At 43.7% G+C, this 18,055-nt stretch overlaps 1 protein-coding gene across 1 annotated transcript in view; it reads left to right on the top strand.

Moving 5' to 3' along the window:
• The window catches only part of LOC102373948 (calpain-14), a 74,447-nt gene extending 57,117 nt beyond the window's left edge, over nt 1–17,330 (top strand). The window contains exons 12-21 of the mRNA XM_006016590.3: nt 2,995–3,200; nt 3,819–3,855; nt 4,314–4,376; nt 6,584–6,641; nt 8,650–8,714; nt 9,098–9,166; nt 11,472–11,550; nt 12,829–12,945; nt 13,737–13,792; nt 14,399–17,330. Of these exons, the coding sequence (XP_006016652.1) occupies nt 2,995–3,200; nt 3,819–3,855; nt 4,314–4,376; nt 6,584–6,641; nt 8,650–8,714; nt 9,098–9,166; nt 11,472–11,550; nt 12,829–12,945; nt 13,737–13,792; nt 14,399–14,425 (777 nt within the window). The 3' untranslated portion in view covers nt 14,426–17,330. The remainder of the gene's footprint in view (nt 1–2,994; nt 3,201–3,818; nt 3,856–4,313; nt 4,377–6,583; nt 6,642–8,649; nt 8,715–9,097; nt 9,167–11,471; nt 11,551–12,828; nt 12,946–13,736; nt 13,793–14,398) is intronic.
• Nucleotides 17,331–18,055: the final 725 nt, after the last annotated feature.

Raw genomic sequence — 18,055 nt, 5'->3', positions numbered from 1 at the left:
CTCCCCCAGTGCCTGCTGGTCTCCTCTGACTAGTTTGTAACAGGCCACTAGATCCCCCCTCAGCCTTCTCTTGTGGAGGCTGAACAGGTTCAGGTCTCTTAGCCTCTCCTCGTAGGGCCTGCCCTGCTGCCCCCTGATCATATGAGTGGCCCTCCTCTGGACCCTCTCAATGCTGTCCACATCCCTCCTGAAGTGCGGCGCCCAGAACTGGATGCAGTACTCCTACTGCGGCCTGACCAGAGTTGCAAAGAGGGGGAGGATCACCTCCTTGGACCTGCTTGAGATGCATCTGTGGATGCATGACAAGGTGTGTTTGGCCTTCCTGACCGTGTCCCCACACTGTCGGCCCATGTTCATTGTGGCATCAATAATGACTCCAAGATCCTTTTCTGCCTCTGCACTGAGTTCCCCAGTCTGTAGGTATGCTGCTGGTTCTTCTTCCCCAGGTGCATCACCTTTCCTCATAGAGCATGGTGAACAGATTGTAAGGAGCCTGGGAAAGACTTTCAAATGAAGGAATCAGGGCTTTTTTAAGTGAGAGATTCTAAACTTAATCTGCTTGGCCTCTTCCAGTTACTAGAGTACATCTGTGTTTGCTGTGACTTAAAGGACTCTGAGCTCGCAGTCTGACACATGTTCTCTCTTTTTCTCTTTCCATTTAGGTATGCCCAGAGGTAAGTGCCTTGCTCTCTTCTACTGGTTCTACAAAGGCACTGCATGAAGGGAAATGCAGATGTTATGCCACTGTTGGTGGTGCTGGGATTGCCTTTGATTCTTGGCCAGTTGCTTTAGGACTAGCTTTAGAAAACATTAAAAGAAATCACTGCAGGTTTATGACTCAGTGAATTTCAGGGGGATTGTAGCTTATTTCAGTTTTATGGTCCTGACCCTGAGCTGGGTCTGTATCTGTATCTGGGTCTCTGCTTTTAGCAGTTCAGCACAGAGGAAGAGAGTAAGTGGCTTTATGCTACATTTATGGTCTCCTCTCAGTCTTGGGATCTGCCATGAACTGGGCTGGTCTTCACCAGGTGTCTCAGGGGAGTGCAGTGTTCCCAGTATCTCACTGCTGGGAATTTTCTACAGAAAATGGTACAGGTGTTTTCTGCCACGTAGGTTCATCCAACATTTTCAGGAAGCTCTTAAAATATTTCCCCATGAGGGACCCTGGAATCTGAGCTTCAGTCTGGAAGTTAAAGGCCGAGAGCTGAATTCTGCCCTGATTTACACCTTTTGGCTGCAGAGCAGGCTCTACCCCTTCATGGCCAATTAATGCTTCCAGAATGAGTGTCCCCATGAATTTGGATTGGCAGTGAACTAACTTTAGTGGACAGCCCTTACAGTGCATTTACAATGTTAATTACCAGGACGGCAGCCTCAGATCCAGACGCTTTCTCAACTGTTTGAAGGTGCTATCAAGAACAAGAGTGAGATTGTACTTGCTAGCACACATGGGGCTGAGACTGATTATGAAAGCACAGAAGCACTGTGCTGTATCCATGCTAATGGGGAGACCAGGGCTGGTGGCAGCTGGGAGTTCAATTTCAGGTTTGTATTGAACGTCAAGATTAATACTGAGAGATGTAAAACCGAGAGCATTTTTTGAATTGGAACTACAATGAATCACAGTATTGACAGAAGCATAAAAGCCATGAATTTAATATATGGTTCATGAAAAGGGGCAACCCCTGAGCCCCTGAAATGATAGATTGCTTCATTAGCATGAGAGAAATATGGCAAAAACAGAGGAATAACATCTCCACAACCCAGTGAGAAAGTGAAAAGCCTGAACCATTTTGAGGAATGGCCAATATCGGGTGACTCCAGTATTCTTCACCAGTGAAAGTATTTGCTTTGTTTCTATCTGCAGTGGAGCCATTAATAGTACATATTAGATTCAATTGCATGTTTGCTCACTCTCTCTCCACTCTCTTATCCTTGCTAATACTCCTGGAGGATTACTGCCAATTACAAGCCATTTGTAAAAGCAGAGTGCTGCTTTCTTGAGTAGATCCCAGGAGTATTCAAGACATGCATTTATAGGGGCCTGGATATCGTAGTCTGGACTAGGATCCCCAGGTGTAGGTGTTGCATAGGACCTATGGGACATGTAGGGTCCTATAAAGCCAGCACCACTTTCATATCTCTGGTACACCAGGGTACTGCTGGGACAAGACTAGAGATAAAAGGGATTAAGCGAGGGACATAATACTCAATGCAACAATGGATCCCAGGCTTCTTGGGGTAGCAAAGCAGCTAATACACATCCCTCAGAAAGCTGCTGAGACTTGGAGCAGCTCTTGGCTCCTGTTATCTTCTACTGGGGGCTGAAGTACTTGGAGCAGCTCTTGGCTCCTGTTATCTTCTTCTTGGGGCTGAAGTCCCTCCTGCAGCAGCCTATAATAAGCAGGTTGCAAAGGTGGGTGCTCCGTCCCCTTGCCAGGCCTATGCCACTGTTCCTAGTGAGATCAGTTGCACTGCAGAACAGGCTCCAGAGGGATTTGGTGGAAGCTCCAATCACTTCGTTATTTTAAATGTGGACAATGTTTGGCAACCATTGATCCTTCTGAAGCATGGTGTATGTATGAGAAGTGACCCAGACCTTTGATGCAGGTGCTTAGGCAGGAGTTTTGGTGGAATGGAGGCTACCGAGATGTTCCATCTCTACTTTAGGCCACTGAGGTAGAATCCAAAGGTCAGACTGAGTCCAGATATTTGGTGCTTCCATGGCTGTATTTGTATAAGTGTCCTGGAATTGAACCCAGGTCTCCAGTGTGGTAGACAAGGATTCTACCACTGAACCACAGGGGACTCCAGAACTGGCTAATCAGAATGCCTTATCAGGGCAACCCAATACTGGTAAAAAGATGAAGGAGGGTAGATTTCTAATTCCTGTCTCCTTTGCTTGCAGTTTATTGAAACTGAAACATGACTTTCATCAGTGTTTCAAAAGACTGAAACCAATGGGAATTGTGTTTACATGTCTTGCCTTAACAGTACTATGAAAGCAACAGAAGGCTGCCTCCAGAGTTTTTCACCAGAAACCAGGCTATGAACAAAGTCCATCTCTTTCTGAATGACCGGGAAGTGACTCGGGATTACCGACTGCGTCCTGGCTTCTACGTCATCATCCCGTCCACCTTAGAACCTCATCAGGAGTCTGAGTTCATCTTGCGGGTCTTCTCGAGGAGACACGTCCTTTGGTGAGAGGATGCCATTCCCTTGCTTGTAGCTTTTTTCCTGGTGCATGTTGCATCTTTCTGTTGTGGAGAGTGAAGTCATGTATCAATAACTGTGATCTTCTACCAGGAAGGTAAACATGGGAGACAGGCTGTGTGCTGATACACTGGATGCTGCTCTCCTATAGCTTAGGATAAATAGTTCCTCCAACTGCTACTGGTCTTATCCTTTTAAAGGAAGTCCAGCAGGCAGGGCACTGAACCAAGAGCACCTGGAGTACCACCAAAACAATATCAAGAGTGACAGGGCACCAGGATATTCCCTCTCAAGTTTCCCCCAGTTACTACCACTGATGCAGCTACAAGAATGATAGGATATCAAATGTGAGGAGCTTGGCTGGCAACACGTCAGCAAATGCAAGTGCCTTAATCATCATGTTGTGGAGGCCAGTTCTCAGCAGGGTTAGCTGACACAGCTGACTGCAGCCATTGTGACATGAGTGCTGCAATGGTGGGAAAGGATACAGCTGTCTTATGTGTGTATAGTGTAGTCCCTGTGAAGGAGGAAGAGGGAAGTAGGTGAAGCATTGAATAGAGATTTCAATAATATTTTCTAACATTTCTACTGGCCTTTATTTTCAGCGAAGTGGGTGGAAATTCAAGTTTCGTCCTGTCCAAGGTGAGTGGGAATGAAGTGGGGGAAAAAAATGTGGCTTTGCGTTCAGTCTGGGATTTTCAATTTTCTTCTCTGGCAGTGATTTTAGAGGGCTTTTAGTTAGAACATGAAACCTCATGTTGCTCTACTGTATGAAAGGGAGCCCATGCTCTGTGTTTATATCTTAATTGCTTTGCAAACTATTCTTTTTGATGGAGCCATCATAGTTCATCCTCAGTCTATCCTTCCCATCTGCCTTTAGGGTTCTCTTTTTTTTGTTTTCTTGTATTCTTCCCAATTCTTCTCTTTTTATTCACTGTCAGAGTTGATACTACAGTGGGGACTGGGCCAAGTAGTTGCAGTGGTGATTAGAGAATGACAAGATAGGGAATATTCTGGAAAACTATATTCTGTGACTCTATGTTGGATAGTCCTTCTTCAAACTCTTCAGTTAAACACATATATTTTTTTATTTCCTAAAGGAAATAGTTGATAGATACGAAGGCAAGATTTGGGAGGATTTTTTCACTAAGCATTTTGAACAAGTAAGTGTACCCATATAAATTCCCAAAGGCCAACAAACTGCTCACTCAACTGGGAAAAGAAAGTCTGAATGTATTGGGAAAGGTGGGAGCCAGAGGGGACTTTAAACTGATCGGGGCCATGGGAGATTGGCATGTGTATGATGTAGATTTCATTCAAAGGATATGATTTAAAAGACCATAATAGATTATGCAATAGCTAAGCACTCAGGCAGGAAACATGCTGGTCAGGGAAAAGCACTCCTGGTTAAACATATGAGCACTCAGCTCAAGGTGAAGTTACACATTACACTTAGACCATACTATGGGCACTTACATTGCAAGTGTTTGCACGTTAAAGCTCATTAACTCATGCTAAGTGCCCTCTGAGCAGCTCAAACTTATGCCATTTCAGATGAGGGTTAACTCTGGGCCATGCTACCTAGGTCATGTTAGGGTAACTTCAGTCTGCACCATGGACATAAAATGAGCAATTTTCAGTCCCTCCAGCATCCCAGGATGCACCGCTTCCAGCACCCAGAGCAGGGATGGAGCCCAAATGTCCTGCGTTCTAGCCATGCTTGTGCTTGCAAGTCCTCTAGTGACAAGTCAGAGCTATGCAGGCAAGAAATGTATGAACCCTGGCGAGCTTCAAAAAGCATCTTTCCAGCCCCTAAGACCTATGAAACCCTTAGCATATGACAGCTCACCACACGTTCTAACTTTAGCACCACTTAACATTCCACAGATTTAATATGGTTTAAGTGTAATGTGCAACTTCACCCTCAGTCGGAGTCTCCTTAAGCTTCTGAAACCAACTATTCCATACTGAACAACCTCTGAGGAAATGAACAAAAACATCATCACAGGAATTAACAAAATCCCTCCCATAATATAATTTCCATAGCCATACTTATAAAGAGGGTTATTCTTCTTATTATAGCTGTAATTTTGAAAGGTGCTAACTTTAGATGGAGCTGCAGGTATCCAGTTCTTCTGAATGCTAGACCTATTCATTTAGCACTGACAATTAGTTAGTCAACAGTTTTCTAACAGTTTTTCAAATAAAAAATATCCAACATTTCCAAATTAGCATTTTAATTTTCCCCCAAAAGATGTCTTCAGTTCCTTAAAGCTTTTACCAAAATGTTTCTGTTGCTTTATTTTTCAAAAAAATGTGTTACTTTTGAGGGGGGGAGGGGGTTCATTAGTTTTTCAGAATCTTGTGTCTTTAGACTAGGTCAGTTCTAATGTATGTTGCCACATGACATTTTTCTGTCCTTGTGATTGGATGAATGTGCACATAAATACTTGATACACTCATACCTACTCACCAGCGTTCCCTTTAAGATATGTAGTGTGCGCGCCTGGCTGCATGGCATGCACACGCCTGCGTAGCCATGCACGCCACATAGCTTAGAGGGAATGCTGCTACTGGCCATGTCTACACGAGACACTGACTGTGCAGTAGCTCGTTACTACTGCGCCATAGCTTGTTACTACTCCACAGTAGTGTCGTGTGTCACGAAGCATGATGTGATGCTACTGTACAGTAGTAATGAGCTACTGCACAGTCAGAGTCACCAAAAAGCAGTTCAGGGATGTGACTGTGCAGTAACTCTTACAGTTACTTAGCACTTGTGTATGCAAGTACTAAATGACTGTGCAGTAACAACTGCGCAGTTAGCATCTCACGTAGATGTGGCCACTGTGTATCACAGAGTAGTCTCTTGATGTTAGGAAAGTTTATGGAGGCTGATTTTTTTTTCAGGAGACCCAAAAGTTTTCTGAAGACAAGACTTTACAAAAAAAGATTTTTATTTTTCAGAAGACAAATTTGTAAAACAAAAGAATTATGTTTTTAAAACTATGAAACAAAAACATTTTTATATTGTCAAAACAATTATGAAAAAACATATTTTGATCAGTTTTATTGGCAATGTACTTAGTAGGACAGATGACAGAAATACAGTCTTCTGAAACTAATAGGTTATATCCTTAATTGGTATAAATCAACACAACTACACCAGGTTCTTCAGGGCTTTGGCAAGTTACACTCAGACAATAAGGTGGCTTAAATCTAAGGGCCTAATTAAAACCAGTGTAATTCTTCCCGTTGATACCAGTGAGTGTTTGATGGGGGCTGAAAGGAAGGGCTAGGAAAGACAGAGAAAAGCAAGAAATATTTATTCATTTTTTAAAAATATGAGTATTTGTCTCCCCTCCTACAGCATCCTGAAATAAATGCTGTACAGCTCCAGATGATCTTGAACAACATGCCCTGGACAAGTAAGGCTTATGAAAGATAATAGTTTAGTGGCACTGATTAGGTCCCAGTGAGATGGGAGCCTGGGCTGGGCTCAGCTCCTGCATTCCCACCCTGAATTCTAGGTATGAAGGAGCTGGATTTGACCCCTATTCTGACTGAATCCTAAACCAGAAAGGATTTGTGGAAATCTCCAAGCTGCCGGCCATTGTGCAAAAGAAGCCACTGAGTGCAATGTCCATCATTGTAAGTCAGAATGTAGAGGGAAGAGAGCAGCAGAGTTTAGTGCTGTATGGCTGGAGAATCTCAACCTGAACCCTGCCCCTAGTCTGGCCTCAAGCCTTGGCCTAACCAAGACATGAACATTATTTCCTTGGCCAGTCTCTGTTCTTCATGAATTCACATTTCCAGCCTTCTAGGATCATGGAGAGGTTAATTTTGTCTGATGACAGTTCTATACCCCATGAGGCCCATCCTCCCCTATGATGTATATGAGGAATTTCTATTACTTCTCCCAGCTGCAGTCCCTGTGTAGCAGTTCTTTCAGCAGCTCAACAACAGCACATACTTGGTAGGTGGCACTGGCCTGTATTTAACCTATAGGGCCTGCATCCTTAATGTTAATGGGAGTTGCATGGGGACAGGGTTAGTGCTCAGAGAAGTTAGACCCAAAGTCTACTCTTGATGGTGATAACAGTTCAGAGTATTCAGTGAGGGCAGAACTTGGTTCCCATGTGTTTATAATCCTCTACCCTTCTATTGCCATTCTCTTCCCTTCTTGGGCAACAGGAGAATATATTCAACTGAGGTTGATGTGTCCTCATAACAAACTATTTTAGGGCACCTTGCATTTGTGGGGACTCTGTTCAGTCCAGTTCCACCCCCTCCCATTCCCCCCCTCCTGGTTCCTCTACCAGTAATGAAATATGGTGACAACAACAGAGAGAACCTGAGAATTTTTTATAATCAAGTGACTAAGTAGAAGCCTGCTGTTGTCCCTTTGCACTATGCTGATATTGTGTGGTTTGCTGAAAAAGGATAATGAATAAACAACTTTCACTTTGCTGGCCTCTGGGTAGATAAAAAATGTTTTAAGGGTTTTGGATCCCTTTAATTTCCATAAGGGTTGATGGAGGAGACGGCCATTTTCTCTGAGACTTGGTAGCTAGCTGTCTGAAGTGACCCATCAGGCATTGTCATGATCTGCAGGAAAAAAGTTGATTGGGGTGTCTTCATTCTCTAGTTTTAAGACCATACTTTCAAAACTTTACAGTGCTGGATGCATATTTAATAAATAGGGTTATTATGAAATTAAACATCTTCACTTTCTGGGGAGACAGGATCTGTGAGTTCTGTCCTCCGTTCTGTAGAAGGCTGCAGGCGATCTATAATCATGATTTGCAGAGCAGCAGAGTCTCTTTCTATTCTTACCGTGCAACTTGTGTATGACTTGGGAATGGCTCAGCTCAGGGGCCACATTACAGTTTCAATGAGATTTGTGCCTTTAAAAGCCCTGACTATCTATAAGATCTATGCAGACAGAGATACGAAGCACAAGGGCTTCTATTCATCCTTAGCATAACTCCATGGCAACTAGTGGAAAAACACTAGGAGTGAATTAGGCCCAAAGCCAAATGACTTTGCTGAAGGTCACCCAGTAAATCCCACTTAGTTTGGGATGTTATTTTACTGCTGTTTTCTGTAACACCTAGAGATAATGTGTCAGAATCTACCCTTCATGACACGGACACAGAGAACCACTGCTGTCTTCTGTGAGAACTGTGCCCATTCACTTGGCAGTGGGATCTAACGCATTGTTTGACAGTGTTATTTTATCCAGCTTGAATCACAGGGGATGTAACCTCTAAATGAGAGAAAAATTGCTATGAAAACTTTAGGGCCAGATCCTGTCTCCACTGAAAGTGGACAGAAGGTTTGCTGCTGGACCTAAAGTCAGCAGGATCGAGCCTTTTGGAATCCATTTTTATGAGCTGTGTTCCCTTATTCATCAAACAACTCTTTCTTTTCCAGATCTTCCAAACTTTCGACTGAGATTTAGCTTGAATGCCTGCCAGGGTATCTTGGCACTGCTAGATGTATCCTTTTTCAGAATAAGCTAATACCTTACCTGGGCCTTAATTTCCTGGTGAGGGGGAGGGTTCACTGTGACTTCTGATCCATCGGGTCGGGGGGGGATTCCCTGCATAAAGATCTCCTACCAGTTGTGTTAAGAGTTTGGTTTGTAAGGCATTGAATGCCGCTCCCATTGAAATCAATAGCAAAATTTTAATGTATTTCAGTGGGAAAAAGATCAGGTCCAGGGAGGATCCTACAGAAGAGGGTAGAAATCCCAGAATTATCCTCACCCCCATTGTTACTGTGTTAAATATATCATCACTCTGATTTGTTACAGTTTTTGGAATCTTTCTGCCATTTTACTGCAACTCTTATTGACTTTAACTTTAACTCCTCAACTAAGCTCAATGCCAGTGGTACACTGAGTATTCAGGAATTCAGGGTCCTGTGGAGGAGACTGCTTTTCTATCTGGTACTAAAATACTTTACTTGCTCCTCCCCCCAGTTTACTCATTAATATGTGTTGACTAGGAAATAATTAAAAACTGAGAAACCAGGCTAATGATAGAGTATACAGAGAGATGGGAACTGATTAGAAAAGGTATTTGGCCTGTTAAGACCCAGGAACAGACATAATACCAAGCAGGGCAGTCTGAGGCAGATTGTGCAGTGTGAATGCATACTGCAATGAGGTATGGCTCAGGGATTGAAGCCCAGCTGCAGGGGGTTAGAGAGTGGGGCCCACCTGCCTAAGAGCCCCGAGTCAGCTGAGAGGGATGATTGACTGGCTCCAGAGGAAGTTAAAAGCTTACAGTTGGGAAAGAGGTGGCTGTGATGGTGAGTGAAAGCACTGAGCCTGGGTTACCTCTCTCCAGAGGTCTGTAGAAAGACCGGAGGTTTTACTTTTGTTTGTTATTTGTCTATAGCTTACGTTGTTGCTTGCATCATTTTGTTGTGGGGACAAGCATTCCCCCTGTAACATAAATGGACTAGAATAAGAGCTGACTGGGCTTTATGAGGAAACCGGCTCCTCGGTCGGGCTAAAGGAGGGGAAACCTGGTACATGCACCTTGCGTATAGCACAAAAACGTCAGGTCTAGCTCAGCATCTTGTTTACAATGAGGTTTCTGCTTTTAAATTCATGGTTACTTGCAATGTGAATGAGACTCATCAAGGTCAAATGACCAGGGGAAAAGTCCCATAGTTGTTGCATCTACACATGCAATTAATGTGAAGCAATAAACTTTGGTGCATATTGAGTTGCAGTTTATTGCTCCTAGGTGCCACACTTACACATGCACCTGGGATCACGCCACATTTATCTGGGTCAGAGCAGCCCTCTTTGACTCGGCTCAATGTGCTGTGGAACCCCTGCGCTGGCAGCCCCCCGCACTGAAGCACTCTTGTGCCCTAGCCAGCCCCATTAGTATCTACACATTAAATAACACCACCACAGGATAGTACTTGTATTTCATAGATTTCATAGACATCAGGGCTGGAAGGGACCTCGGAAGATCATCGAGTCCAGCCCCCCGCCCAAAGGGCAGGAAGTCAGCTGGGGTCATAGGATCCCAGCAAGATAAGCATCCAGTTTCATCTTGAAGGTGTTCAATGAAGGCGCTTGAACCACCTCCGGTGGCAGGCTGTTCCAGACCTTGGGGGCTCAAACAGTAAAGAAGTTCTTCCTTATGTCCAGCCTGAAACGATCTTGAAGTAGTTTGTGACCATTCGACCTCGTCATCCCTTGGGGCGCTCTGGTGAACAAACGTTCCCCCAGATGCTGGTGGTCACCCCTGATAAACTTGTAGGTGGCCATCAGATCACCCCTGAGCCTGCGCTTTTCCAGGCTAAAGAGCCCCAGGGCGCTCAGCCTGTCATCGTAGGGTCTGCTTCCCTGACCTCTGATCATGCGCGTGGCTCTTCTCTGGACTCTCTCAAGCTTCTCCACATCCTTTTTGAATTGTGGAGCCCAAAACTGGACGCAGTACTCCAGCTGCGGCCTCACTAAGGCCGAGTACAAGGGGAGAATGACGTCCCGGGATTTGCTTGAGAAGCATCTATGGATGCAAGCCAGCGTTTTGGTCGCTTTACTAGCTGCCGCATTGCATTGCAGGCTCATGTTCATCTTGTGGTCAATGATGACCCCCAAGTCTCTTTCTTCCATAGTGCTAGTATTTACAAGTACTAACCTATGGCAGTGTTTATTAGTTTACTGTGACCTAATAGCGTCGCATGTATAGATGCAGAGTCTTTACTGCAAAGCTAAGTAGGCAGCTCCACAGTAAAAGTCTCATGGAGACGTGCCCAGCGAGAGCTCTGGATCCTGCTAGCTTTTCACAGGGTGCATTTTTGTGAAACATTGTATTCCCAGCATAGTTGCTTCATCAACACATAGTAAACAGAACAGGCTTGGGGCTAAAGTCTGTGCTGACGTTTTACTCACTGAAACCCCATTGGGCTGTAATGGGTTTGTAAATCAGAGCAGGACTTTGGCTTTTAGACTTTCTGGATATAACTCCCACCCAAGTGTCTGCTTTGCTGGGGAAGTTAGTGTCAATTTCAAGTTCCTCACCAGATGGAAAATGCTGCTTGTTTCCTAAGCTGCTGCTATTGACTGTAAACAATGAATTGTTTTAACACCTTCACATTAATGAGCAACACACGCAGCTCAGTGAGGTTTATTTGTCAACACTGTCTGCTTAGGATCTTCACCTTTGAAGATGCTCACAATTACTCTTACTTCTTTCACTTACTTTGTTGTTGTTGTTTTTAAATAGGAAATTTTCCAGAAAAAAGACATTCACAGATTGGGAAATCTGGACTTAGTGGAACTGCATGCAGCTGTACAGGAGATAGGTGAGCAGGTAGCAAATATTGGCAGGTACTCACTTCCCCATAGAAGCCAGACAACCCTCCGAACTGGGATAGAACTAGAGGCTGGACTAAATGACCCTATGATTTTATGACTGTACAGTGGGGACAGAGGCAGACAAAATACACAGGTACCCATGTTGCTGATTGACCTGTGCTAGTTCTGCTACTCTCTTGCTAGCTTCCCTCCCCTCCCTGTAGTTCAGGAATCATTATCAGCTTCAGGAGACTCTTGTACTTACATGATTTGAAGTATTGAGTATTGCTCCAACTTCATTCAGATCCTGTATATCTGTATGCCTCAGACTCACAGCTGAGGACAAAGGTGATCACTCCATAGTTGACTTTCAATCAGGGACAGAAGTTTCTGCCTATAAAATCTACCTCCCCTGAAAGTCATGAATAACTGCACTGATTTTGTAGGCGTATGATCATGGGCTAGATCCCCAGTGAGTGTAACCTGGCACAGCTCCATCAAAGATGCTAAAGTTAACCCTGATTTCCAACAACTCAGGATCTGGCCTTTTACATCTGCTACACAAGTGCAGGCAACAGCAGGGGCAGACTTTGTCAATATAAGACCTAAGATTTTAAATCTGCAAGGAGAACAACACAGGCTGGCACCTAACTACATATAGCCGTATAGTCTTTGATGCCACTTTGCTTAGGAGCTAGGGTTTGCTCACTCAACTCCTTTTAATGGATCAGAGCTTAAATGATGATGACTTATTGGCTATCTGCCTTATCTAGTTCCTTTACATTACATTTTTCTTGGTAACCTTTACACCCAGGACACAAGAGCTACGAGTGACCTCCAAAACTCCAGACAGTATGAATATATATTCGGTGATCAGGGTTATGTTTTACTCACCTTCAGTACTGGAAGATATTTGGGATGAATTTGCCTGACTATCAGCAAAACAAAAAAAGCATGACTTAGAAAGATGAGGGAAGCTAGGAGATACGTTTCTCCAATAGTTTCAGCTAATTGCTTCTCTTAAACACACACAGAATATTGCTGTTAAATGGGTAAACAGCTGCTATGACTTCAGTCAGAGATGGCTGCATGTCAGTGGTGGGTAAAGAGAACCGCCATCTGTTACTTACACTACCTCTTGGGGGGGCTGGAAATAGAGATGATCGAACCACTTTAGTTTTGGGAAGGGGGTGGTATTTGGATGAAGACACTTTGGATTTATCCCCAGTTGTAAGTCTTAGGCAATGTTTGCAGCAAACTTCTCCTTCTGGTTTGTCTTTCTAAAGGAATCTCACTCAGCAATGAAGTCTGTAATCTGATGGCAATCCGATACGGCAACCCTGATCTGAAGATCAGCTTTGAGAGCTTTGTCTGCTTCATGCTGCGAGTGGAGATCATGGGGGGTAGGATTCTTGCTTGGCATGTCACTGCCACCGGACTGCATGGCATTTTTGGAGCCTGTTCAGAATTTTTCAACTCAGTGCTTTGGACTGCAAGGGCCAAGACATGGAGCCTAGTACCCTTCTTATGTAGACTGGAGTAATTGCACTGAAGCCAATGGAGTGAAAGGGAGGAGAACTGGGCCCTCTGCCTCTAATCTTCTTCCCATTATCTTTTCCAGAAACCAAAGCTAGACAAACAGGAGGGGGTCATTCATTTCCACGGGGAAAGTAGGTCTTGCATGTAGAGTGGTAGTATGGGTTTATGGAAGGGGTTAAGAGAATAACAAATGGAGGTTCTACAGTACACAGAAAGGAGGGGAACCTGTGATGTGTCCTAGAGAGAGGAATTGAGACCTCCTGACTACCAAGGGAAATGAAGAAAATAGAAATGAGGGAGGTCCTGCTCTGTTCCACATGGCATTGGGGAATATTAAATATACATCACCCAAGCATTTCAGACAAGACTAGACAGCATTATCTGGCCATGCTGTCTTAGGCTAGGCAGGGTAACACAATGCTTAGATTTTATTCAGCTGCTCCCATGTTACTGTCCTGAAACAGGAAGTGACTGGGCCCTAGTTTACTGCCCTGTGTTTGGGCAGGCAGCTTCGTCCAGAGGCTGTGGAGTAGACCCAATGCTTTGTGAATGGGTTGAAGGCTTTGAGTTTTAACTTGCCTCTGGGGTGGTGGGCTTCAGTTAACCTTTATCTAATTAGCATTGCATTAATTTCCTCCATCCCTCTCCTTCACAGAGGCCTTTCGCAACTTAACTAAAGATGGCAAAGGAATATATCTCCAGGAGTCTGAGGTAAGGTGTTGCACTTGTTTACTCCATGTAATGCAGAAAAGAGAGAGAGAGTGTGTGTGTGTGTTTGGAACACGTGCGCGCATGCACATACTCCTATGGTCTCAAAACTTAATATTCCTTTAACTGCTGTTGTAAGGGGCTTATTAGTTGCTCGCCATTGCTGGGTCATTTGCTTTCCTGAAAAGTAGGTGTAAAAAGCTCCCACTGTTAATCATGCCTCAAAATCCCCTCTGAGGTAGAAAGGATGATTATCTCTATAGTATTGGTGAGGAAGAGGTGCAAGGAGACAAATTTCACTTAGGAGTTTGTGCCAAAGCCAAGAGAAGGACCAGTGGCCTCAAAATTTCAGGGCTTTTCACTGGCTACAAGACTATAACCAGTTTGCATTGGCTACAAGACCAATAGATTTTTCGTTCCTGCTTCAGCAGCCAAATTAGGGTCCCAGCAAAGTCTGTGGTCAAACACCCACCGATTCCAATATGGCAGGGTTCAGCACCATTTGAAACATGACCCCACCATTGTCATTCCCAGTTTTGGATGTTACCTGAATGTTGCCAAAGTTCAATGGGATAGGCCAGTTCATACCTCTTTCTTATTGCCTTACAGTGGATGATGATGACACTCTATTCATGATGCAAAGCAGTGGGACCTAGATGCACTGACGTGACCTAGATGCACTGACCTACTCCCGGACATGGAAAGCTGCTTTTAATCAAGTTGCTGTGCATGTTGGACTCCTGTGCTCAATCCCTATTCACGGGAGCAATCCGTCTGAGGCTAGTGGGCTGACTTGTATGATAGCCAAAGTGAATAAGGATTGCAGGGTAACACCCTTGACTGAAGAATGTTTTTGAAGAACTGTTTCTCCTACGAGCAGAATTTGACTGTAGGATTCCATACGTGGTGAAATGAAGATTGGTTTTATATATCATTGCAGAAAACTCTGCTAAGAACCATATGTTAGACTGACTGACCTTATTATGGATGGACTGAGGGAACAAGTGAATGCAAACTTTTGATTTTGTAATTCTTATCGCCAGTTAAACTATTAGAAAGAAATGTCCTCTAGAATGGCCTGATTTCCTAAGGCTTCCATATGCTCTTAAGGTTGATTGTAGCTGGAAACTACTCTCTCTCAGTTAGTATTAGCAATAATGATTTACATTATGGCCATGTGTAGGAGTAGGCCCTGCTGGCTTTGGGCTGAATAGGCATGGGAGAGGGACAGTCTTTGGCTTGAATGGCTCATGACCCAAAGATGCAAACACTATATTTCTTGCATACCACATACACCTGTTCCCCAAAAATTAGCCCTCCAAAACTGGGGTGCATCTCTTAAGTGGGGAAGCTGATTTGCTGTGTGGAGTAGAAGCACTGGAGACTTTGTAAAATAGCTCCTAATCCTTTTCCTTCTCTTCCCCCTCCCAGCACAGTGCCTGCATGGAGGGACCAGGGTTGGAACAGAGCAGTGCAACTGCTACCTTTTAGCATCAGCTACAGTTTGAAACCTTTCACAGCTGAATTGGAGCAGGAGAGAGCTTAATCTTTGATTCATTCACCCTTCCTGTCCTGCTTGGGCAACAGCAGCCAATTCGGCTGTGAGAAAGTTAAAACTGTAGCCTTTGCCTGACCAGGAAAGGGAAGGTAAATGATCTGAAGATTAGGAGCAGAGACAGGCCCATGCAGTCTTAACTCTGGAAAAATCTTCTTGTCTTCCTTCTGCCTTCCCAAAAACAAGGTGTTGGGGGTGTGTGATATGCAAGAAAATACAGTATTCAAATTCCACAACCTCCAGGCATCTGTAATAAAGGCTTAGGCCCCAGCAACCTTTTGCTTTAACTGTTTTCAGGGACTTAAGCAGGGTGGAGCAGGACTGCATGTAGATACCTCCATTCACTGATGTGCCTAATAGGTGGAACAGAATCTGGCCCCATGTGTCTGCCTCAGACTGATTCTTCAGGAAACTTCAGGTGAAACAGTTCAGCTACTTCTGAGAACAAAGCTAGGAAAAAGAGATGTTGTTTTTCCCATGTTAACAGCAGTTCTTGAGACCTTTACTTTAAGAAGCTCTTACCCTTCCCGGCTTTGGAGCAGGGACTTGAAATCTGGCAGTGGATGGCTTTGGTGTCAGAGATTTGCTTTTAAACCATCCCTTAAAAGTCCACCCCACTAATGCTAAGTTACGAGCCCTTGAAAATATTTCAGTTCACCCATGCTCAGTAGAGGCGTCAGAGCTTTGCAATGTAATTCCACAACGATAATGTCCATACTGGGCATGCTCCAGCCTGCAGCTCCGTTATGTTTTCCCTATAATTGTACTTCCCAGCTGTGCTAGGTCATGGCAGGTCCCAGAACTAAAAACAGGAGCTGAGAGCAAGGGAACCATCTTGCTCCCAGCAATAACCCACTTGAGTTTAGACTTCCTGGAGGAGGAAGCGGCCTGATTTGAATGCTGAGGGAACAAGAGCCAGCACATTCTGTCCCTCTAGTTATAATCAGTTTATTCCCATGCAGTTTATTTTTAATGAAGAAAGTATTTTTGTTACAATGGATATTTATGTATTTTTATATATATTTTTTCTATGTGGTTCTATTTATAGCATGCTATGTTTCTTTGTGGCTTATTGTGACTTGGCTAAATACCACTGTGCATCTCTCTTCATTGTTCCCAAACGGGTATTTAGCTAAGTCATAACAGAACACAGAGGGGAGAGATGTACAATACACAGAAAATGGCGTGGTTTTCTCACTCCAACAGTTACTTTCACATGTTCCAGATATTGAAGTTCTCCCTACCCCAGGTTCTATAAGCAGACCCTCGCCTGAAGCATGTGACAAGTGTGAATCCCCCTTCCCTCTCGACTTGCAGAAGAACATGATGCTGAAACCTAAATAAGCCTGATTTAATTAACACTCAGCTCAGTGGGGGATGTTATAAACATTGATTTACTGAATGAAGTAGCAGTGGTATAAAAGCTTATGGGGAGTTTGAGGAATTCCCCAGCCTTGCAATGACCTCCGTCAGATTCTTTTGTGCAGTCAGGTATTGAAAGCTTGTCAGTCCATGCAGGGTTTCTTGCATAGAATGTGTGATCATGGTGAATTTGAGCCTTTTGCAACTGGGGGGTGTTTGGCAAGAATAATATGATTACATGTTGGAAATTGTTTACAAATTCCTCTTGAACAGTGTCTGTTTAAAATCAGGGTGTTGCATTTCTAAATGGATGCAGCAAGTTTATTACAATAACCCTCTCTAGTGACTGAGTTGTATTATGCATTAAATTTTACACACATTTATTGTATATCTATTTAATGCAGAGCAGTGTAATTGCTGGGAAGTGAGTTATTGATTACTTGATCCAGAGAAGAAACAGAATTCATCTATGCCATGTGTTACTGAACATTTGTAACAATAATCTGTATTGAACCATGTGATTTGCTGCTAAAAAGTGTGAAGAATGTCTAACTGCAACCATTATACCAAAATGCGAACAATTCAAGCTGCATTATTTGGATCACAATAAAATGTTTTGGCAGTGCCACGCACTCAGATGCTGTAAAGCTTTTCCATTGCTCCAGAGTAATGTTTTCCTGAGTAAAAGAATAATATATCTTCAGAATTACAATGTACATTGTAGAAAAATGATAGAAAAGGTTTCTGAAGGATGCATTCATTTATAACGGCAGGCATTAACAGAGATGCTAAGCCTTGCCATGGGTGGCATTGCTACAGTAGGTTGTTACAAGGGAGTGGAAAGCAGGATTGAATGTGTCTGGATCTGTACTGAGGATACAGATTTTTTTTTTTTTTAAGGAAAAGACTGGAATGAATAAGAGGACATCATACAGAGATGCACATAATACTAGATGGTGGAGAGGAGGTAGACAGGGTAAGCAGCACTGCACCTTTTTCCAGTAGAAGACCAAAACAATCTTAAGAGAAATTGAAAAGGGGCAAATTTACTTTTTTGCACAATACACAATTAGGCAGTGGAACTCCTGGTTGGAAGGCACCACAAAAGCCAATAGCCCAAAGAGCTAGGTGGTCAACTCATGTTGGGTTCGAGCTAATTATTAATAACTGGGGGCTTGAACGAAATGCTTTCTAGGGCATGCTATCCAATTACAAGTTTCCACAAGTTGTCCTGCATCTCCCCAAAGCTACTAGTATTGGCCACTGGACTGGAACCAGAAGTTCTAGTCTGGTGTCCTGGCTGCAACGCTTTTGTGACCCTATGCTTGTCTCTGGGTTATCAGTTTAAA

This window comes from Alligator sinensis, unplaced genomic scaffold, assembly GCF_000455745.1.
Source record: "Alligator sinensis unplaced genomic scaffold, ASM45574v1 scaffold138_1, whole genome shotgun sequence".
NCBI classification, from domain to species: domain Eukaryota; kingdom Metazoa; phylum Chordata; order Crocodylia; family Alligatoridae; genus Alligator; species Alligator sinensis.
The sequence above is the reverse complement of the archived record's forward strand: the minus strand, read 5'-3'. Positions and strand labels throughout refer to the sequence as shown.